This window comes from Nematostella vectensis, chromosome 3, assembly GCF_932526225.1.
Source record: "Nematostella vectensis chromosome 3, jaNemVect1.1, whole genome shotgun sequence".
In the NCBI taxonomy this organism is placed as follows: Eukaryota; Metazoa; Cnidaria; class Anthozoa; order Actiniaria; family Edwardsiidae; genus Nematostella; species Nematostella vectensis.
In genome coordinates, this window is record NC_064036.1 from 19275666 (window position 1) to 19300638 (window position 24973).

Consider the following 24973-nt stretch of genomic DNA (forward strand, 5'->3'; position numbering starts at 1 on the left):
TTATGGATGAACGCACTTTTAATAGAAGAAAAAATATAATTGGCCAAACTTTGTTCTTAACTTTTACACTTTGTTAAAGCCTTTTTTGCGAAGATACAGTGGAATCTTAATCAGTCTTAATCTTAAACTAGTGAAACCAGTAGGATTTGTGTGACAACATCTATCGCGTGACCGTCTTCCCACAGGAGCAATTGTGATATGATTCTAACCAAAAAGGCCATTTTCCATGGACAAAAAAAAACGCACAAGCTTTGAACCTACAATTATGTCGACAGTAGGTAGAAAGCTAACAATATCTATACATTACTGATTCTACCTATGCAGACAACTTGCCAACTGAATTGCCCTCATTATAATATCGTCATCGTTAAATTTCCTTTTATCATCATCATCTTTTACCGTCATCATATTCACATGTTTTATCATCATTGTTATAAATCACTTTCATTACCACAACATCTTCATGAAAAGTTTCACCATGATTATAAACACCTTCACCTTTGAATATCTTCCACATAAGGCTTATTTCCAATAACAAAACGAGACTTGCGCCCAGCATGGCTCTCTGAATGGCTAAGTCCTAGGATTACACATCACCAGATAGCATGGCTCTCTGAATGGCTAAGTCCTAGGATTACACATCACCAGATAGCATGGCTCTCTGAATGGCTAATTCCTAGGATTACACATCACCAGATAGCATGGCTCTCTAAATGGCTGAGTCATAGGATCACACATCAACAGATAGCATAGCTCTCTAAATGGCTATGTCATAGGATTGCACGTCACCAGACAGCACACTTCTTCGCTGGATTCATTTTCGAATTCTTCTTGCATTGGAAAACCTCAGAGAAAAGTGGGTCGTTCTGTAAAGGGCCTATAACTCTGTCGATAAAAAAAAGTGCGCACATAAAAAGAGTGTCGAGTTTTGAAACGATCACACTCCAATGTATTATTATTTCATTTATTTTTTTTTTTTTTCATGACGGGGAGCAGTGATCTTTAGAGCTAGCGCGCTGGGGTTTTATTACGCTGTACATTCCGCGATTTTAAAAAATTCGCGAAATAAAAATGACGCGAAAAAAAGGTGTCGCAAAAATTAGGATGCGCGAAAAGTAGGTGGATACACTAAAGGCCTTTGGGTAAAATATTAGCCGTTTAATAAGCTTTATGGAAAGATCCTCCTCATTCAGTCCTAAATAGACATCTTGTCTATTTAGTACATATAGTACCGTGAGGGGTTGAGTTGGACATATTTGAACTGTATTATAGATTTTGGTGGAACTGAATTTACCTTGTTTTTGTTACAGTTTCAGTTTTGATGATTAAAGCACATTTCAATTCAACTTGTTTTGCTTGATTTTATTGTCCCCAAATCGTGAAAATAAAGTGATTTGCGTCGCGAATTTTGACGTCGCGAAAATTAAGTGTAATAATGTAAAACAATCCGCTGTGAGAGAATATTGTGGGTGTCGACTACCAGTTTTGGGTGTTTCATTTTCTTTGTAGTATCATACTCATACCGTTTAAAAGATAAAGGGAGCCTGTAATACGCCGGTATTTCGAATATTTACCTGTATTTCGGATATGAATGAGAATCAGTATTTATCTGAAGAATGGCAGTCTGCTCAGTATAGATGCTGCACCAGGGCTGTATTAATCAACAAAGTCAACGAACAAATCAGTCTTAACGCCAACATTATAGCAAGACGTCCGGGAAATACATAGAAAACAGGGCGAATGAAAAAGTAAGCTGCTCCTACGATGCAGGTGTTGGCATTTATACAATTGGTCGTACTCCTAGCACTTCTATCAATTTTGCCGATGCTACAATCTGTGGTTTTAGTTCAATCATTTAATTCACTATACCAAAGACTCATAAATTCATGAGCAACAGGAACAGTAGATTTACACTAGTAGCCGATTCTTCTTTGAGAACTTTCAAGTATGTTAGCTTCACCTTAAAAGCGCACATAAACTTAAAAACTGGTTGTGTGCGAAAACGTTTCACGCTAAACTCTCCACATTTAGAGTAACTAAATTCGTGTCAAGAAAAACTGTATTTGCAGACACTTACCCTAGCAAAACCAACATAGAAGAGTTGATCTACCGACAGGCCAAGTCCGGGTAAAGCACCCTCTGCACTGTTCTCCCTGGTCCAAGCCTTGTAGCCCTGAAAAGGGTAAGGCCTGGTTAGACATACGATGCGTCAGCTCTACAGATAAGTATAATACGTCAACTTTACGCATATAAAGTATGATACGTCAACTATGAATACGTCAACTACGAATTTGCGAATGGCAAGAGGTCGAAAAATGGCTTACTAGCTTCTTTTTTTCATTTTTAACGACTTTGTGAAAGTCTACCCAAGTGAGAGCTTCTAATAGAGTAACACTTTTTTTAATAAAAACATCTTATTTTCAGTTGAGGCTGGACCGTTCTTTTTTTTGAGACATTTTAATGCTGAGTATGTTTTTAACGATATTCTTAAATTTAGTGTATATAAGAATATGAAACCCAATGAATTATTAGGAAGAGAATTACACTAATGATCAATAGCAATAATAAGGTTGTTGCTATGAGCAGATTTTGATTCTGCATGTTTTAAAAAACGCATCATCAGGACTAAAAAAGCAATATGGTAATGCTGAGCCTCGGCTATAGGTTCTTATAAAAAAAGAATGTATTGTTAACAAAAGTGAGAAGTGCATTGTGTCTCGATTAAATGACCTGCCAAAGATCGAAGACCATAGAGTGGTTCCACAAGCGGTCGAGCTTTTGAATGATTAAATTTCGCAATAAACTACGTGCAAACGTCACATTATCCGTCGAACTTTTCTGCAGAGGCGCGGTAATGCGAATGTGACACTCTTAGAATAAAGGCGTGGTACACCTTAGCCTGTTGCAATATACGACTCACGTCAAACATTGAACGCGGCCTAAATATCTAAAGTTGTTGTTGATCTAAAATTGCAATGCTATACGGACAGGGTGAGGGATGATGTAACGTACTTCGTAAGCCATCTTGATTCCGCCATTGTCAGCGATGTTTTCGTTCAGCGTTTGTGAACCATTTAACTGCAAGAGAGAGCAAGAATTAAACAAAAGCCAACTCTCAGATAATCGCAGACACGCCCGTAATAGTCCAGATATTTTATGATTTAGTCCATTTCTTATTACAACAAAAGTTTTTTTCAGAATACAGTCAATAGAATATGCTTAACGACATGCTAAGATTCCTCTGATCATGTTTATCGCTTAAATTAGATTGAGAATTCAATAGAGGCACGTGAAAATGTGTTTTATCTTACATATTTCAGCTATTTTCAAACAAACAACGACTTTAAAGCTCAAATTTTCACGGTCGATTAAAGAAGGGAACGTTTGCCCTGTAAACTTCTTGAACTACGTTTGTTACAAAGGAATAATTTGATTAGTGTTTCTAGCCCTAATGTTTTGCTAATTCCATTGCAACTTGTTTGGAATTGAACGCCAAGCGCGAGTAAAATTTTTTCGATCGATTTTGTCATAGCCGTCGACGGCGTAAATGGAATCCGTTTAGAAAACTTTTGCTGCGATAAGTGATAGACTTTGCTTTTCTTTCTTTTTTTTACATAAAATGTCCAGACTATAAACAACCGCGACACGGAGACCTTCATTCCTTGTCCGATTGCGGAAAAGTTGACTTGCCTTTTTATACTACATTTTCCCAAATGCGAAGTTGTTGAATTACCGATTGGCAAGATAAACTGCGTTATTCTACTACTCACGTTCTTTCCAAATGCGGAGTAAGTATTGTATTGGTGAACCAGACACTGTGTCTTGCTGTTGAAGTTCATGCTGGCCTCAGATGACCACCAGTTATTAAGATTGCCGTCTTTATCGAACATTCGACCTAAAACAGATAGCAATCGATGAATCGTATTTGCTTGTTAGCATATAAGGCGAACATGAACACATTACCTGAACCGTCAAATCCGTGCGTGATCTCGTGCCCAATCACCATCCCAAGACCCCCATAGTTCAGATATCTGTCATCAGAAACACAGGGTTACCATAGTTCAGATATCTGTCATCAGAAACACAGGGGTTGCCATAGTTCAGATATCTGTCATCAGAAACACAGGGTTACCATAGTTCAGATGGCTGTCATCATAAACACAGGGTTACCATAGTTCAGATGTATGTCATTATAAACACAGGGTTACCATAGTTCAGATGTATGTCATTATAAACACAGGGTTACCATAGTTCAGATATCTGTCATTATAAACACAGGGTTACCATAGTTCAGATGTATGTCATTATAAACTTAGGGTTACCATAGTTCAAATGGCTGTCATCATAAACACAGGGTTACCATAGTTCAGATATTTCTCATTATAACACACGGTTACCACAGGGTTACCATAGCTCAGACACCCTGATATGTCACGCATTTCTATAGCGCCCATGTTATGCGATCTTACTTTGGGTAGAGCGGATTGAAGAAAGGCGGTTGTAGAATCCCTGCTAAAAATACTGAAAGAAGATAAAAATTTAAAGCGAACTCAAGAGAGGATGTTTAGGAAATGTTTTCGTGTATTAACAGATTTAAAAAAATGTCCCATGGTGTTCAATTTGTCATACTATTAAGTTCGTTCAACATACGAAATGAAATTTCGAAATATCCTTGAAAGAAATAAAAGTTAGATATTTCATTTAACAAATTTCGATCTATAGATCATTTCGCAATTACTTGCCTCAATAAATCGATAGAAATGGATGCTTTCTCGTACTCGGTTCTTTGCTAGGGAGAAACTTGTTATTGAGATTTCTTTGTTTCTAAAAAAAACACGTCTTATTTCTGGTTCCCAGGCTCCCTGGGTGCACGCAGGGACGACATGTGGTACGTACCGATTCTGTTCTGACGCGAGTTGTAATAACCGTTCACTTGCGAAGGGCCAAGCTCCCATCTGAAAACATAAAACAAATGGCAATATGGCAATAGACAAGGGATTTGACAGGATTAAATATCTAATTTTTTGAACCTGAGGTCATTTTTCCATTTGCTACGTACTTTTCACGATTAACCGGCTTTTTCAGTTGTGCTAGATCTGTTTGGACTGTGAATTTGATAAGGGACAGAGTATTTTCGAATAATCGGTCACCAAATGTCAGCTGAAATGTAAAATATTGAGAATCGCCATCAGTTATTATCATCACCATGACCACCAACTAGTCATCATCATCATGACCATCAACTAGTCACCATCATCATGACCATCAACTAGTCACCATCATCATGACCATCAACTAGTCACCAACATCATCATGACCATCAACTAGTCGTCATCATCATGACCATCAACTAGTCATCATCATCATGACCATCAACTAGTCATCATCATCATCATGACCATCAACTAGTCATCATCATCATCATGACCATCAACTAGTCACCAACATCACCATGACCATCAACTAGTCGTCATCATCATGACCATCAACTAGTCATCATCATCATGACCATCAACTAGTCATCATCATCATCATGACCATCAACTAGTCATCATCATCATCATGACCATCAACTAGTCATCATCATCATCATGACCATCAACTAGTCATCATCATCATGACCATCAACTAGTCACCATCACCATGACCCTTAACTAGTCATCATCATCATGACCATCAACTAGTCATCATCATCATGATCACAATCGTTTTCAGCATCCTCGAAATTATTATTACGCTGCGGGTGGACGCGAGAATTTTCGCATCCGCAAAAAAATATTTGCGGGAAAAAGAATTTCTGGATACGTTTTGACATAGCCTTAGTAAATACGCACGTTTTTAATCTTGGCCTCTAGTTTAGCTGGGTCCTTGATGTAGTCGGGGTAACCAATGCTCTCGTGTATGGCGATGGCCTTAACACAGAGTATACTGTTAGTTTGGTAATTATTACAGAATAAAGACAGATCTTGCAGGAGCAAACGTGACACCACCTACAAGCACGTCCAGCATTGTTACGGAAACACATATCATCTGATAGGTCTAGCCTGATGTTTTGCTTTTATCATCTGATAGGTCTAGCCCGATGTTTTGCTGTTATCATATGATAGGTCTAGCCCGATGTTTTGCTGTTATCATCTGATAGGTCTAGCCCGATGTTTTGCTGTTATCATCTGATTGGTCTAGCCCGATGTTTTGCTGTTTGTACACCATTCCCTGTGTTGTTGTGAGGTGCTTTATAGTCAACCTTTACTTTGTTCTGTAGCCGACAGAGCGAGACTGCGCTGGAAATATTAGATAGTGCTGGCTGGCGGATTGTCTTGCATGGACGCCCGATAACTAATACCCGTGCTGCGCTGTGGTTGTGCTATGACCAACTTTGTAAAAAAAAAGAAATATACCCACCTTTTCCTTTGCTTTTTCCTTAGTGGCTCCGTCCATCCACGGTAAACTGTCGACGCTATCAATGAACGAATTTCTTATGTATTTGGACATATCTTCAATCTGAAATTGTCCCAAAACAGTGTAAGAAGTAAGAAGTAAGAATTTAGGGAGGGAGGGAGGGGTATGGTGTACATACACTTGCTCTGCTCTCCTTGGGGAAGGCTTTGTCCACGAATAGTAATCCTAGTGGCATGCGCAGCGCTGTCTGCTGCATCTTGAGGAGGCATTGTTCCCACCGCTTCACCGTCATGTTGCCAACCTTGGAGCGCATGAACGCCATGTACGCGTTGGTGTAGTTAGAGTCCAGGACGCTGATGACGTCATCTATTATGGACCACATGGCATAGTTATCCAGAACGCGAGGATCCCTGTGTTGAGCAGAGTAAAGTATTTCAAGGTGAAGGTATCTGATTTCCGCAATACAGAGAATTATGATCGACATGATTATGATACATACTGTGATTTTATAAAATGGTAATGGGCTGCAAAAACGTGGGTCATTTCTTATTAAGGGATCTTCAAATACTATGCTTTTATCAATATTATACCTATGATTGCCAATACTGGGTACGCGCCTGAATGACCCATTTAAAAGTTGCACTTACGTGTTAGTCTGGTTCTGATAAAGTAGTAAGACTGCCTTGTAGTAATCTGGCGGGTATGCTAGGATCTGGTCTGTTTTATTTACGGAGAAATCCTGCTCTTGGAATACGTCCTGGATATACTCTAATAGAGGTTCAACCTGGAGAGAACAGTAGCATTTGTTTTTATCTTTTTGCCTCGAATATTGTAAAGTTGAACAATCCAAAACTACCTAAGTGATACAGAACTATTAACCTTTAATGAGATATAAATCCAGCTTATTTCATCCAATGGTTTGTTCAGAAAGTATCATTATTTCGAAGCGATTTTCATAATTGTTGCTAAAATGAGCGGCGTTTACTGCACAGTGAACTGAACCGCGTCACGAATGTCAGATGAAAACAATACCTTCTTTAACAAAATTGTCCTAATTTTTATATGAATGCTTAAAAGAAAGAATGTATGTTAATGTGTATGGGTTTTTTTCGGACTTGATGCGATTTTTTCGATTTACATTGCTTTTAGTTTTTTGTGCTTCTCGGAGGACGTGGGAATAGTTCCGTATCACCCTGCACCCATAGTGTGTTTTTGGTTTGACTGCAGATATAAAGCCGTGAAAAGGATTGATTTGATTATCCCATTCTCAATTTATCATTTTAATCCCAGTAATATTAATTCTAAACGATATGTTATTTTTATTGATTTTCAAATAAAAAAAACTCGTACCAGACCACAAAATTTTTGAGTGATACGAAACTATGCCCGCTGCTACGGAACCACTCCCACTATGTGCAAACAGAAAATACCATTTAAATTAATAAAATTTGAAAATGTGTAGTCTTTTCTGTGCATATTATATGCATAAGTAAATTTGTAGTCGAAAAGACAAAAACACTGATTGACGTACCAGACAAAGACAGACGAAGATACAAAAACACTGATAGACGTACCAGACAAAGACGGACGAAGATACAAAAACACTGATAGACGTACCAGACAAAGACAGACGAAGAGACAAAAACACAGATAGACGGACCAGACAAAGAGAGACAAAGAGACAAAAACACTGATAGACGTGCCAGACAAAGACAGACGAAGAGACAAAAACACTGATAGACGTACCAGACAAAGACAGACGAAGAGACAAAAACACTGATAGACGTACCAGACAAAGACAGACGAAGAGACAAAAACACTGATAGACGTACCAGACAAAGACAGACGAAGAGACAAAAACACTGATAGACGTACCAGACAAAGACAGACGAAGAGACAAAAACACTGATAGACGTACCAGACAAAGAGACGAAGAGACAAAAACACTGATAGACGTACCAGACAAAGACAGACGAAGAGACAAAAACACTGATAGACGTACCAGACAAAGACAGACGAAGAGACAAAAACACAGATAGACGTACCAGACAAAGACAGACGAAGAGACAAAAACACTGATAGACGTACCAGACAAAGAGACGAAGAGACAAAAACACTGATAGACGTACCAGACAAAGACAGACGAAGAGACAAAAACACTGATAGACGTACCAGACAAAGACAGACGAAGATACAAAAACACTGATAGACGTACCAGACAAAGACAGACGAAGAGACAAAAACACTGATAGACGTACCAGACAAAGACAGACGAAGAGACAAAAACACTGATAGACGTGCCAGACAAAGACAGACGAAGAGACAAAAACACTGATAGACGTACCAGACAAAGACAGACGAAAATACAAAAACACTGATAGACGTACCAGACAAAGACAGACGAAGAGACAAAAACACTGATAGACGTACCAGACAAAGAGACGAAGAGACAAAAACACTGATAGACGTACCAGACAAAGACAGACGAAGAGACAAAAACACTGATAGACGTACCAGACAAAGACAGACGAAGATACAAAAACACTGATAGACGTACCAGACAAAGACAGACGAAGAGACAAAAACACTGATAGACGTACCAGACAAAGACAGACGAAGAGACAAAAACACTGATAGACGTGCCAGACAAAGACAGACGAAGAGACAAAAACACTGATAGACGTACCAGACAAAGACAGACGAAAATAAAAAAACACTGATAGACGTACCAGACAAAGACAGACGAAGAGACAAAAACACTGATAAACGTACCAGACAAAGACAGACGAAGAGACAAAAACACTGATAGACGTACCAGACAAAAAGAGACGAAGAGACAAAAACACTGATAGACGTACCAGACAAAGACAGACGAAGAGACAAAAACACTGATAGACGTACCAGACAAAGACAGACGAAGATACAAAAACACTGATAGACGTACCAGACAAAGACAGACGAAGAGACAAAAACACTGATAGACGTACCAGACAAAGACAGACGAAGAGACAAAAACACTGATAGACGTGCCAGACAAAGACAGACGAAGAGACAAAAACACTGATAGACGTACCAGACAAAGACAGACGAAAATAAAAAAACACTGATAGACGTACCAGACAAAGACAGACGAAGAGACAAAAACACTGATAAACGTACCAGACAAAGACAGACGAAGAGACAAAAACACTGATAGACGTACCAGACAAAAAGAGACGAAGAGACAAAAACACTGATAGACGTACCAGACAAAGACAGAGAAAGAGACAAAAACACTGATAGACGTACCAGACAAAGACAGACGAAGAGACAAAAACACTGATAGACGTACCAGACAAAGAGACGAAGAGACAAAAACACTGATAGACGTACCAGACAAAGACAGACGAAGAGACAAAAACACTGATAGACGTACCAGACAAAGACAGACGAAGAGACAAAAACACTAATAAACGTACCAGACAAAGACAGACGAAGATACAAAAACACAGATAGACGTACCAGACAAAGACAGACGAAGAGACAAAAACACTGATAGACGTACCAGACAAAGACAGACGGAGAGACAAAAACACTGATAGACGTACCAGACAAAGAGACGAAGATACAAAAACACTGATAGACGTACCAGACAAAGACAGACGAAGAGACAAAAACACAGATAGACGTACCAGACAAAGACAGACGAAGAGACAAAACACTATGAGACGTACCAGACAAAGACAGACGGAGCAAAAAAGAGACGTACCAGACAAAGAGAGACGAAGACACAAAAACGCTGAGAGACGTACCAGAGAAAGACAGAAAGGTTGAAGGAGCAAACAAACTCACGGATATGTTACTGTAGTTGGCAAGCTCTTCTATCGTCATCCTCAGGTCAAACAACAAATTCCCAGGCTCGGCTGCTCGGCTCATCAACTCGGTCTCAGTAAAACCACCAAATATGTCATGTTCGATCTGCAAACACGATATAACATGATATAACATGTTCGATCTGCAAACACGATATAACATGTTCGATCTGCAAACACGATATAACATATTCGATCTGAAAACACGATATAACATGTTCGATCTGAAAATACGATATAACATGCTCGATCTGCAAACACGATATAACATGATATAACATGTTCGATCTGCAAACACGAGATCATATAACATGCTCGATCTGCAAACACGAGATTACATAGCATGCTCGATCTGCAAACACGAGATTATATAACATGCTCGATCTGCAAACACGAGATTATATAACATGCTCGATCTGCAAACACGAGATTATATAACATGCTCGATCTGCAAACACGAGATCATATAACATGATCGATCTGCAAACACGAGATCATATAACATGCTCGATCTGCAAACACGAGATCATATAACATGCTCGATCTGCAAACACGAGATCATATAACATACTCGATCTACAAACACGAGATCATATAACATACTCGATCTACAAACACGAGATCATATAACATGCTCGATCTGTAAACAAGAGATCATATAACATACTCGATCTGCAAAACACGAGATGATATAACGACATACTCGATCTGCATTACTCGATCTATTAAGGTGATGATCAAATTTTAAGCCCTTACAAGGAAGGACAGCTACAATTTGGAGAAATCCACTTTTAGGCCTCAAGGATCCCTACTTATCTTAAGGAAAAAGAAAAAGCATTGGGAAAGGAACTAACCGTCGCAAGCTTCTCCTCGAAGTGGTAAACCTCCATCATCATGTCTTGGGCTGTCTTACTATCAGCACCAAGCAACATCGCCACATCTTTCATGTACTGCTTGTACGCTTGCTGGATCTGGAATTTTGTAATAGACAGTTTGTGGCAATGGACACAAAATCAGAAGAATCAGTCACGTTGCCGGCATATCCCGCAATGTAGGCTTACCCTAATCAAACACTAAAGATTGTCGATGGGCTTAATAGAACAAGTGTTGCCCTAGAAGCTGCTCAGCGACAAGTGTTTTTTTAATTGTTATGAGGGGAGGGAAAGGAGGGAAAGGAATGGATGAGGAAGGAATTAAAATTATATCAATTGTAATATTATAATCAATTGTAATTGGAATTATATCAATTGTAATATTAAAATCAATTGTAATTTAAGTAAAAAAAAATGGGAAATGTATGAAACAAGCAGTGTTACGTATCTAATTTTGTACCTGTTAGTCGGTAATACTGTACTCACCTCTCTATTCTTGGAGCTGTTCGTCAGATAATACTCACCTCTCTACTCTTGGAGCTGTTCGTCAGATAATACTCACCTCTCTACTGTTGGAGCTGTTCGTCAGATAATACTTACCTCTTTACTGTTGGAGCTGTTCGTCAGATAATACTTACCTCTCTACTGTTGGAGCTGTCCGTCAGATAATACTCACCTCTCTACTGTTGGAGCTGTTCGTCAGATAATACTTACCTCTCTACTGCTGGAGCTGTCCGTCAGATAATACTTACCTCTCTACTGTTGGAGCTGTCCGTCAGATAATACTCACCTCTCTACTCTTGGAGCTGTCCGTCAGATAATACTTACCTCTCTACTCTTGGAGCTGTCCGTCAGATAATACTTACCTCTCTACTCTTGGAGCTGTCCGTCAGATAATACTTACCTCTTTACTGTTGGAACTGTCCGTCAGATAATACACACCTCTCTACTTTTGGAGCTGTTCGTCAGATAATACTCACCTCTCTACTGTTGGAGCTGTCCGTCAGATAATACTCACCTCTCTACTGTTGGAGCTGTCCGTCAGATAATACTCACCTCTCTACTGTTGGAGCTGTTCGTCAGATAATACACACCTCTCTACTGTTGGAGCTGTTCGTCAGATAATACTTACCTCTCTACTGTGGGAGCTGTCCGTCAGATAATACTTACCTCTTTACTGTTGGAGCTGTTCGTCAGATAATACACACCTCTCTACTGTTGGAGCTGTCCGTCAGATAATACACACCTCTCTACTGTTGGAGCTGTTCGTCAGATAATACACACCTCTCTACTGTTGGAGCTGTCCGTCAGATAATACACACCTCTCTACTGTTGGAGCTGTCCGTCAGATAATACTCACCTCTCTACTGTTGGAGCTGTCCGTCAGATAATACTTACCTCTCTACTGTTGGAGCTGTCCGTCAGATAATACTTACCTCTCTACTGTTGGAGCTGTCCGTCAGATAATACTCACCTCTCTACTCTTGGAGCTGTCCGTCAGATAATACTCACCTCTCTACTCTTGGAGCTGTCCGTCAGATAATACTCACCTCTCTACTCTTGGAGCTGTCCGTCAGATAATACTTACCTCTTTACTGTTGGAACTGTCCGTCAGATAATACACACCTCTCTACTTTTGGAGCTGTTCGTCAGATAATACTCACCTCTCTACTGTTGGAGCTGTCCGTCAGATAATACTCACCTCTCTACTGTTGGAGCTGTCCGTCAGATAATACTCACCTCTCTACTGTTGGAGCTGTTCGTCAGATAATACACACCTCTCTACTGTTGGAGCTGTTCGTCAGATAATACTTACCTCTCTACTGTGGGAGCTGTCCGTCAGATAATACTTACCTCTTTACTGTTGGAGCTGTTCGTCAGATAATACACACCTCTCTACTGTTGGAGCTGTCCGTCAGATAATACACACCTCTCTACTGTTGGAGCTGTTCGTCAGATAATACACACCTCTCTACTGTTGGAGCTGTCCGTCAGATAATACACACCTCTCTACTGTTGGAGCTGTCCGTCAGATAATACTCACCTCTCTACTGTTGGAGCTGTCCGTCAGATAATACTTACCTCTCTACTGTTGGAGCTGTCCGTCAGATAATACTTACCTCTCTACTGTTGGAGCTGTCCGTCAGATAATACTCACCTCTCTACTGTTGGAGCTGTCCGTCAGATAATACTTACCTCTCTACTCTTGAAGCTGTCCGTCAGATAATTCACACCTCTCTACTCTTGAACCTGTTCGTCAGATAATACTTACCTCTTTACTGTTGGAACTGTCCGTCAGATAATACACACCTCTCTACTTTTGGAGCTGTTCGTCAGATAATACACACCTCTCTACTGTTGGGGCTGTCCGTCAGATAATACACACCTCTCTACTGTTGGAGCTGTCCGTCAGATAATACTTACCTCTCTACTGTTGGAGCTGTCCGTCAGATAATACACACCTCTCTACTCTTGAACCTGTTCGTCAGATAATACTTACCTCTTTACTGTTGGAACTGTCCGTCAGATAATACACACCTCTCTACTTTTGGAGCTGTTCGTCAGATAATACACACCTCTCTACTGTTGGGGCTGTCCGTCAGATAATACACACCTCTCTATTCTTGGAGCTGTCCGTCAGATAATACACACCTCTCTACTGTTGGAGCTGTTCGTCAGATAATACACACCTCTCTACTGTTGGAGCTGTTCGTCAGATAATACACACCTCTCTACTGTTGGAGCTGTCCGTCAGATAATACTCACCTCTCTACTGTTGGAGCTGTTCGTCAGATAATACTTACCTCTCTACTCTTGGAGCTGTTCGTCAGATAATACTCACCTGTCTACTGTTGGAGCTGTCCGTCAGATAATACTTACCTCTCTACTGCTGGAGCTGTCCGTCAGATAATACACACCTCTCTACTGTTGGAGCTGTCCGTCAGATAATACTTACCTCTCTACTCTTGGAGCTGTCCGTCAGATAATACTTACCTCTCTACGTTGGAGCTGTCCGTCAGATAATACTTACCTCTCTACTCTTGGAGCTGTCCGTCAGATAATACTCACCTCTCTACTCTTGGAGCTGTCCGTCAGATAATACTCACCTCTCTACTCTTGGAGCTGTCCGTCAGATAATACTCACCTCTCTACTGTTGGAGCTGTCCGTCAGATAATACTTACCTCTCTACTGTTGGAGCTGTCCGTCAGATAATACTCACCTCTCTACTGTTGGAGCTGTCCGTCAGATAATACTTACCTCTCTACTGCTGGAGCTGTCCGTCAGATAATACTCACCTCTCTACTGTTGGAGCTGTTCGTCAGATAATACACACCTCTCTACTGTTGGAGCTGTCCGTCAGATAATACTCACCTCTCTACTGTTGGAGCTGTCCGTCAGATAATACTCACCTCTCTACTGTTGGAGCTGTTCGTCAGATAATACACACCTCTCTACTGTTGGAGCTGTCCGTCAGATAATACACACCTCTCTACTGTTGGAGCTGTTCGTCAGATAATACACACCTCTCTACTGTTGGAGCTGTCCGTCAGATAATACTCACCTCTCTACTGTTGGAGCTGTCCGTCAGATAATACACACCTCTCTACTCTTGAACCTGTTCGTCAGATAATACTTACCTCTGTACTGTTGGAACTGTCCGTCAGATAATACACACCTCTCTACTGTTGGAGCTGTTCGTCAGATAATACTCACCTCTCTACTGTTGGAGCTGTTCGTCAGATAATACTCACCTCTCTACTGTTGGAGCTGTCCGTCAGATAATTCACACCTCTCTACTCTTGAACCTGTTCGTCAGATAATACTTACCTCTGTACTCTTGGAGCTGTCCGTCAGATAATTCACACCTCTCTACTCTTGAACCTGTTCGTCAGATAATACTTACCTCTGTACTCTTGGAGCTGTCCGTCAGATAATACTTACCTCTGTACTCTTGGAGCTGTCCGTCAGATAATACTTACCTCTCTACTGTTGGAGCTGTCCGTCAGATAATACTCACCTGTCTACTGTTGGAGCTGTCCGTCAGATAATACTTACCTCTCTACTTTTGGAGCTGTCCGTCAGATAATACACACCTCTGTACTGTTGGAGCTGTTCGTCAGATAATACTCACCTCTCTACTGTTGGACCTGTTCGTCAGATAATACTCACCTCTCTACTGTTGGAGCTGTCCGTCAGATAATACTTACCTCTTTACTGTTGGAGCTGTCCGTCAGATAATACTTACCTCTCTACTCTTGGAGCTGTTCGTCAGATAATACTCACCTGTCTACTGTTGGAGCTGTCCGTCAGATAATACTTACCTCTCTACTGCTGGAGCTGTCCGTCAGATAATACACACCTCTCTACTGTTGGAGCTGTCCGTCAGATAATACTTACCTCTCTACTCTTGGAGCTGTCCGTCAGATAATACTTACCTCTCTACGTTGGAGCTGTCCGTCAGATAATACTTACCTCTCTACTCTTGGAGCTGTCCGTCAGATAATACTCACCTCTCTACTCTTGGAGCTGTCCGTCAGATAATACTCACCTCTCTACTCTTGGAGCTGTCCGTCAGATAATACTCACCTCTCTACTCTTGGAGCTGTCCGTCAGATAATACTCACCTCTCTACTCTTGGAGCTGTCCGTCAGATAATACTCACCTCTCTACTCTTGGAGCTGTCCGTCAGATAATACTCACCTCTCTACTGTTGGAGCTGTCCGTCAGATAATACTTACCTCTCTACTGTTGGAGCTGTCCGTCAGATAATACTCACCTCTCTACTGTTGGAGCTGTCCGTCAGATAATACTTACCTCTCTACTGCTGGAGCTGTCCGTCAGATAATACTCACCTCTCTACTGTTGGAGCTGTCCGTCAGATAATACTCACCTCTCTACTGTTGGAGCTGTCCGTCAGATAATACTTACCTCTCTACTGTTGGAGCTGTCCGTCAGAAAATACTTACCTCTTTACTCTTGGAGCTGTCCGTCAGATAATACTTACCTCTCTACTCTTGGAGCTGTCCGTCAGATAATACTCACCTCTCTACTGTTGGAGCTGTCCGTCAGATAATACTTACCTCTCTACTGCTGGAGCTGTCCGTCAGATAATACTCACCTCTCTACTGTTGGAGCTGTCCGTCAGATAATACTCACCTCTCTACTGTTGGAGCTGTCCGTCAGATAATACTTACCTCTCTACTGTTGGAGCTGTCCGTCAGATAATACTTACCTGTATACTGTTAGAGCTGTCCGTCAGATAATACTCACCTCTCTACTCTTGGAGCTGTCCGTCAGATAATACTTACCTCTGTACTGTTGGAACTGTCCGTCAGATAATACTCACCTCTCTACTCTAGGAGCTGTCCGTCAGATAATACTTACCTCTGTACTGTTGGAACTGTTCGTCAGATAATACTCACCTCTCTACTCTTGGAGCTGTTCGTCAGATAATACTCACCTCTCTACTGTTGGAGCTGTCCGTCAGATAATACTCACCTCTCTACTCTTGGAGCTGTTCGTTAGATAATACTTACCTCTCTACTCTTGGATCTGTCCGTCAGATAATACTCGCCTCTCTACTCTTGGAGCTGTCCGTCAGATAATACTCACCTCTCTACTGTTGGAGCTGTCCGTCAGATAATACTTACCTCTCTACTGTTGGAGCTGTCCGTCAGATAATACTTACCTCTCTACTGCTGGAGCTGTCCGTCAGATAATACTTACCTCTCTACTCTTGGAGCTGTCCGTCAGATAATACTTACCTCTCTACTCTTGGAGCTGTCCGTCAGATAATACTCACCTCTCTACTGTTGGAGCTGTCCGTCAGATAATACTTACCTCTCTACTGCTGGAGCTGTTCGTCAGATAATACTTACCTCTCTACTCTTGGAGCTGTCCGTCAGATAATACTTACCTCTCTACTCTTGGAGCTGTCCGTCAGATAATACTTACCTCTTTACTGTTGGAACTGTCCGTCAGATAATACTTACCTCTCTACTGTTGGAGCTGTCCGTCAGATAATACTTACCTCTCTACTGCTGGAGCTGTTCGTCAGATAATACTTACCTCTCTACTGTTGGAGCTGTCCGTCAGATAATACTTACCTCTCTACTGTTGGAACTGTTCGTCAGATAATACTTACCTCTCTACTGTTGGAGCTGTTCGTCAGATAATACTTACCTCTCTACTGTTGGAGCTGTCCGTCAGATAATACTTACCTCTCTACTCTTGGAGCTGTCCGTCAGATAATACTTACCTCTCTACTGTTGGAGCTGTCCGTCAGATAATACTTAACAGCGGCGTAGCAAGAATAATTAACAGGAGGGGGCCAAAAGGCATTTTCTCCTGTATTTTAGATATTGTCTCACACAATTACTGTATTTTTTGCTTCTAAAAGGGGGGGCGGGCCCCCTGGGCCTCCCCCTGGCTACGCCCCTGCTTAACTCTACTGTTGGAGCTGTCCATCAGATAATACTCACCTCTCTACTGTTGGAACTGTCCGTCAGATAATACTCACCTCTCTACTGTTGGAGCTGTCCGTCAGATAATACTCACCTCTCTACTGTTGGAGCTGTCCGTCAGATAATACTCACCTCTCTACTGTTGGAACTGTCCGTCAGATAATACTCACCTCTCTACTCTTGGAGCTGTCCGTCAGATAATACACACCTCTCTACTGTTGGAGCTGTTCGTCAGATAATACTTACCTCTGTACTGTTGGAACTGTTCGTCAGATAATACTTACCTCTCTACTGTTGGAGCTGTTCGTCAAATAATAAGTCCTCTCCAGGCCCGTCTTCCCTGTTCCCAACTAAAACAAACAAAATCAAGTACACATAAGGCGTCTTTACAGTTGCTTCTCGCTCCTGTCTCTTCAGCAGTTTAACAAAGCATCAAGTAATACTCTAAGTTACAACAAAAGGCCCAGTGAAGGTGAACCAGCCAAATCAGAGATTTGTCATGCCAGCAAGTGACATCTCTTACAAAGAAATTGCAAATATCTTGATAAATGTTTCAATTAAGCATGTAATACGCAGTTCATCAGGCTTAACGTCCTTATCCGAGAAAACGAGGAATTCACAGTTTCCACAGCACCGATGTAGTTTTTAACACCTTTCTTCACAAAGTCAGGTCAATCAAGTTGTAACGTTTTTGTCAGCTGGATCTTATTGCTGTCATGAGCGTGAAAATTCGTTTGAAACATCGGGAGAAAACAATTGCATTGCTGATAGTTGAGTTGGATTTAAAGGGGGTAAAATTACAGCAAATATATGAAGGGAAAATTGATTTTGGTTCAAGCGGATTTGTTCGGGTTAATGGGCGTCAACTGTATCAGGACCGGTGATCTTATTCAAAGTTATGTTTTATTTGATAAAAGCTGTATACCTCAAAAATTACTAGTCACGGGAGCTAGATATGCTCTCACGCGTTTCCCCCTAAAAGCATAAACCTCACCTGAATTATGTATGAGTTTGAATTATGTGGGTCCGCGTTCACTGACACGCCAATCAGCGGCTGATTCCCGTGCTCGCCGACCAGCTCCCGGTTCATCTTTGCCAATCGCTTGAGGAATGGGACCGAGCTAACGTTCCCTGTGGTGTCAGGGGTCACGTGCCAACCCCCAAAGTCCCGGATGAACATTTTTAAAGCCCCGTCTCTCCTTATGTTAACCGCGTCGGTATCGATGCAGGATGAGTAAAACTTGTGAGTCTTCATCACCGCTTGGTTCTGTAAAACAGGTCACGTGGAAAGTAGGGTGAAGGACATATCACTGGGAGCGGGGGTTAGTAGATAAATAACAATATTTATATATTGCAAAAGGTATATTGTGAAATTTACCATTAATTAGTGATTTCCAGTGATAAATATTGAGGCGAAAATATCGCTCTGGGCCTTGAATACTCATAACACTCTTTACACTACAAACACCCTTGTCTCTGTCTTATTGCGCACCATTTACTGTATGCTGTGATGTCATACGTGCATTATCGGAGGAGTGACGCACGCTGAATGAGATGTATTTGTCGAATAAAGTGTAACGCAAGTAACATGTAACGCAACGTGTCTCTTCGTAACGTAATATCTTCGTACCGTATTATAGTTTTCAGGAGCAGCCTCCATAGCGGTCTTGAGAAGGGCGTAGTTTTTCTCGGAGACCATTGACAGCCCTGTCTTGTAGGTCTCGCCAGCCTTGAGTTTGTTGCTGTCCATCCACCCGCCGCACGCGTATTCGTAGAAATTATCACATGGATCTACACTCTGATTCAACTGCTGTATCACATCTACAGAGAGAGGGGAAGACACACTGTATCACATCTACTGAAAGAGGGGAAACACTTTGTATCACATTCACTGAGAGAGGGGAAGATACGCTGTATCACATTCACTGAGAGAGGGGAAAACACGCTGTATCACATTCACTGAGAGAGGGGAAAACACGCTGTATCGCATCTACAGAGAGAGGGGAAACACGCTGTATCACATTTACTGAAAGAGGGGAAAACACGCTGTATCACATTAACTGAGAGAGGGGAAAACACGATGTATCACATTCACTGAGAGAGGGGAAAACACGCTGTATCACATCTACAGAGAGAGGGGAAAACACGCTGTATCACATCTACAGAGAGAGGGGAAGACACGATGTATCACATCTACAGAGGGAGGGGAAACACGATGTATCACATTCACTGAGAGAGGGGAAAACACGATGTATCACATTCACTGAGAGAGGGGAAAACACGCTGTATCACATCTACAGAGAGAGGGGGAACACGCTGTATCACATCTACATAGAAAGGGGGAAACACGCTGTATCACATTCACTGAGAGAGGGGAAAACACGCTGTATCGCAAGTACACAAGCGCGACAGAATAATGTGAACCGGACGAACACAAGCGCAACAAAATAATGTGAAGCGGACGAACACAAGCGCAACAGGATAATGTGAAGCGGACGAACACAAGCGCGATAAAATAATGTGAAGCGGACGAACGCAAGCGCGACAAAATAATGTGAACCGGACGAACACAAGCGCAACAGGATAATGTGAACCGGACGAACACAAGCGCGCAATAATAATGTGAACCGGACGAAAACAAGCGCGCAATAATAATGTGAACCGGACGAACACAAGCGCGACAAAATAATATGAAGCGGACGAACACAAGCGCGACAAAATAATGTGAACCGGACGAACGCAAGCGCGACAAAATAATGTGAACCGGACGAACACAAGCGCGACAAAATAATGTGAAGCGGACGAACGCAAACGCGACAAAATAATGTGAACCGGACGAAAACAAGCGCGACAGAATAATGTGAACCGGACAAACTCAAGCGCGACAGAATAATGTGAACCGGACGAACATAAGCGCGACAGAATAATGTGAACCGGACAAACGGAAGCGCGACAGAATAATGTGAACCGGACGAACACAAGCGCAACAAAATAATGTGAAGCGGACGAACACAAGCGCAACAGGATAATGTGAAGCGGACGAACACAAGCGCGATAAAATAATGTGAAGCGGACGAACGCAAGCGCGACAAAATAATGTGAACCGGACGAACACAAGCGCAACAGGATAATGTGAACCGGACGAACACAAGCGCGCAATAATAATGTGAGCCGGACGAAAACAAGCGCGCAATAATAATGTGAACCGGACGAACACAAGCGCGACAAAATAATATGAAGCGGACGAACACAAGCGCGACAAAATAATGTGAACCGGACGAACGCAAGCGCGACAAAATAATGTGAACCGGACGAACACAAGCGCGACAAAATAATGTGAAGCGGACGAACGCAAACGCGACAAAATAATGTGAACCGGACGAAAACAAGCGCGACAGAATAATGTGAACCGGACGAACTCAAGCGCGACAGAATAATGTGAACCGGACGGACATAAGCGCGACAGAATAATGTGAACCGGACAAACGGAAATGCGACAGAATAATGTAAACCGGACAAACGGAAGCGCTACAGAATAATGTGAACCGGACGAACACAAGCGCACAATAAAAATGTGAACCGGACGAATACAAGCGCGACAAAATAATGTGAACCGGACAAACGCAAGCGCGACAGAATAATTAGAACCGGACGAACACAAGCGCGGCAGAATAATGTGAACCGGACATACACAAGCGCACAAGAATAATGTGAACCGGACGAACGCAAGCGCGACAGAATTATTAAAACCGGACGAACACAAGCGCAACATAATAATATGAACAGGACGAACACAAGCGCACAAGAATAATGTGAACCGGACGAACACAAGCGCTACAAAATCATGTGAACCGGACGAACACAAGCGCGACAAAATAATGTGAACCGGACGAACACAAGCGCACAAGAAAAATGTAAACCGGACGAACAAATTGCAAAAAAAAACATACATATTGTTATTTCATTATGTAAGTTTTTCAATATATTTAAAAAAACAGAAACAAACCGCGCTTCAATACAAGGAAATAGACATCCATCCGTCAAACTAAATTATAACTTAATCAAAAATCACGTTCTCAAAACGGAGCTCTCATAACTAAACCACTAAAATAATGAAAATCTGAAATTACGCATATGTAGTCTACTTTCCATTAACCAAAAACATTTAGAATAAGTATTAGACTACACCATAGACTGTAGCATACGAAAGAACTCACTTAAATGTGATCTGAAACGAAAAATTTTAATGATGTAAAAAAAAAAACAGATGTCCGCACAGCATAAATTTGCTTGCGATTAAGATAATGTAACACGGTACACTTGTAGAATTCTATCACAATACATACTGTAAGCGGCGAAGACACAAGCCTGGCTATCACACCGTGGTGGCGAAGGGACAACAGTTTTGCCACGCTCAAGAGAGAATAAAACTATAAAAACCACACATAATACGAGCAGAACGGCACAGCAAATGACAAGAGCTTTGAATTTGGAATAATGTCGAAGCTTGTACTTTACATTAAAATCTTCTGCGTCATCTTCTGTGGAATCCTGAGGAAAACACAAAGAAATTTCCGGGCGAGTTTTTGAAAGAAACGGTAAATTTGTAAATAAAAGATAGTGTTTTACCATCACCATTCAGTACCATGCGAGGGATAGCAGTCTGCGAGCGAGGCGAAACCTTGAATATATTATCTATAATGTATATTGTCTATAATGGAACGCACATCCGGGGAGCTACATTTAACACAATATTGATAATAAAGCCGTTCAGCTTTCATCTAGACCATCTGCCGTTATTCGAAAAAAAAAAAACACTGCGCGTGATAAATTAAAGAAAAGCAATAAATTATTGCGTATTGCGATACATTGTAGTGAGACGGCTGTGGGGAAATACCCTGGTTTCAGACCTCAAACGTCTCTCTATTTAGTGGCCTCTGGAACCAGGATAGTGGGGAAAGGAGATCTTGGAAGATCTCGGAAGGATCTCTTTCTCCCATACTTCTACCTCTCATAATTAGAATCTCTCTGAAGGCCTATTCACACGTGCGACTGGGTTGCCGTTTTTGCGCCGATTTTTATCGCACCGAAAGCGAGTTTGTAAACAGCTCGAAACTTTTGAAAAATCGCTGCAACTTCTACTAAAATCACCATTTTTTTTTCGAGCCAAGGCAACTAACAGTGCAATTTTAACACTGCAGGGAATGATGGAGCAGTTTTCGACTATTCCCAGCCTATCGCAGCCAAGTGCGATCTGGTGTGAAAAAAATCGCAGCTGGTGTCGCGTGACAAAATTAAACAGGCCAGGTACACAGGTAGTCTGCTTAGCAGCCGCACAGTGTCACGCACGTTCAAGGCACTAGGAGCGCCTTCTTAGTGACTAGGTACCAAGACTGGCTCGACTATACTGACCGTATTAACAAGGTTTCATTATCATTTGAAGAGCATTGTGTCTGTCCTATGTCACGCTAAAACAGAGTTTAAGCGTGACAGAGGACGCACTTTAGTGCCCGTATTAACAAGGTTGAATTATCATAAGAAGAGCAGTATGTCTGACCTCTGCCACGTTAAAACAGAATTTGAGCGTGACAGAGGTCGCACTACACCGCACAGGACTGTAAGATAAGTTTTCCCTACCGAAAGCTATCGCCACACAGTCATATCCAGTGCAGAACAATGGCACTTCCTCCTTAGGCGTAGTCTGAGATTTCGTCTTCTCAACGGCGTACAATGCGATAAATATTACACAAATCAAACTTATAATGATGGTGAGGGCAAGCAGAACTCTAAATTTGCCGAAATGCCGCAGTTTGTACTTGACATCTCCCCCAGCATCTCCCTCGTAAAAATCATCCGTAGAGGTCCCGAATGGCTGGGCGAGAGACATGGCAAATATCTCGCTAATTAAGATACCGGGAAGAGAGGGCCAATTTTGTTAGAAACCGTGTCTAAACTAGAGAGAAGAGTGCCGGTAACCAGACACCGGAAAACCAAGTGTGCAGAGTTCACGACACAACACTCTCAAGTTTCAAATTAATTTTTTACTAATAAATAAAAACAACTCTCTCGCGTGTTTTTTTAAGGTGAAAAGCACTCTTTTTTTAATGTAACTATTATCGTGATTGCTATCTGCCCTAATATTCGTCATCTGTTTTCCCACAGTCCTATTGGCATTCATAAATGGCAACAAAAAGCTGTCCGATATTGCTCACACATACAACATACATACTTCGTTGAGGCATAGCAGTCCCTGAACTCTTCAAGGGACTCCCAACCCCTTTTTTCCCCATGAAGGTCCATAAATAGACTCCTTCGCAGCCCCTAGCATTCGGATTCACACAACGCTCCTCTATGTTGGGCTCCTCCGAAAACACCAACTTTGAGAATGCCATCTTTATTATTTTGTCTGATTAACCCCTGACTGCTTGACTCAGTGTCCAATGTCGCGTTGGGTTGTAGTGTTGTCAGTTGTCTTTGCGTTTGTCAAAGGCATTGTTTCCAAGTTAGTAACAAGAGCGCAGCATGAAACATCTAGCTTTATAAAAACATAGCAAACGCTTATAAAGACAGAACAAACGCATTAGACAAAAGCGGTGCTCTGATCTATACAAAAAGGGTTAGCGTTCGTATGTACGGTAAATAGATGCAGGGGTGCTAAATAGCATAACAAGTAATTGATCAGAAAAGTCACTTACCATAAGCAGCAAATAGGCAGTCTTTGCTGTTACAAATAGCAGTTTTTTCCGCTTCCTTTTTCTCCTGCTTTTCTAGTGCATACAAAGTGACAAAAACCACGCAGATGATTAAAAGTATGAAAATAACGGAAATCAAGAAGATTCTATCCCTTCCTCCAAAGCGCGCGCGGTATTCCAGTACATCTTCTGGGATATAACCCATTGCTGGGGAGATTTGGAACTCTGTTCACGGAAGTATTCGACACAACTCCTTGAGTAAAATACACTCCAGCGATGTTGATAATACCCGAACTTGCATAGCGACGCTGACATCCGAAGAGGATTTGATGTTTATTGTTGTTGGTCACTTACGCAAATAAATGGTGATTAAAGAGTGCTGTTACTCAGGGTCACGCGTTGAAGAGATTTTAAAATTTAATATTAAGATTGATAAAAAATCGAGAAATGAACAAAACCCTTCATCGAGCGAATAAATACAGTAAAGAAATATATAACCAACTATAATCATCGTATTTTAGAAACGTTTATAAACGTTAAAATAGTACAAATTTAATGCGAAATTCCTACATTCCGTGCTCAATTTGAGCATTGCTAATTCTAAATCCTTAGCATTGCATGTGTGCCATCAGCAGGCTTAATCTCGCACCTAAAACCCTACTTATCTGGCAGTTGTTAATAACCTCAAGTTTCA

At 41.5% G+C, this 24973-nt stretch overlaps 1 protein-coding gene across 7 annotated transcripts; it reads right to left on the reverse strand.

The window, feature by feature from the left end:
- LOC5509009 (endothelin-converting enzyme homolog) lies at positions 1-24635 on the reverse strand. Of its 7 annotated transcripts, none has more exons than XM_048725182.1 (21): positions 22223-22345; positions 21934-22138; positions 19218-19408; positions 18582-18854; positions 17872-17937; positions 11105-11221; positions 10231-10356; positions 7047-7183; positions 6578-6809; positions 6403-6501; positions 5835-5912; positions 5060-5160; positions 4897-4955; positions 4470-4521; positions 3964-4031; positions 3771-3895; positions 3013-3078; positions 2078-2173; positions 1575-1651; positions 785-885; positions 1-688 (listed from the first exon to the last, which is right to left on the reverse strand). In XM_048725182.1, the coding sequence occupies exons 1-20, from the start codon at positions 22223-22225 to the stop codon at positions 786-788; spliced, it is 2271 nt and encodes a 756-aa protein (XP_048581139.1). In that variant the 5' UTR covers positions 22226-22345; the 3' UTR covers positions 1-688; position 785. The 7 variants fall into 7 exon arrangements, 6 of the variants coding, with proteins under 6 accessions (XP_048581139.1, XP_048581138.1, XP_048581140.1 ...); XM_048725181.1 differs by having other exon boundaries at positions 22217-22240; XM_048725183.1 differs by lacking the exons at positions 21934-22138; positions 22223-22345 and adding an exon at positions 24283-24635.
- Between the last annotated feature and the right edge of the window lie 338 nt (positions 24636-24973).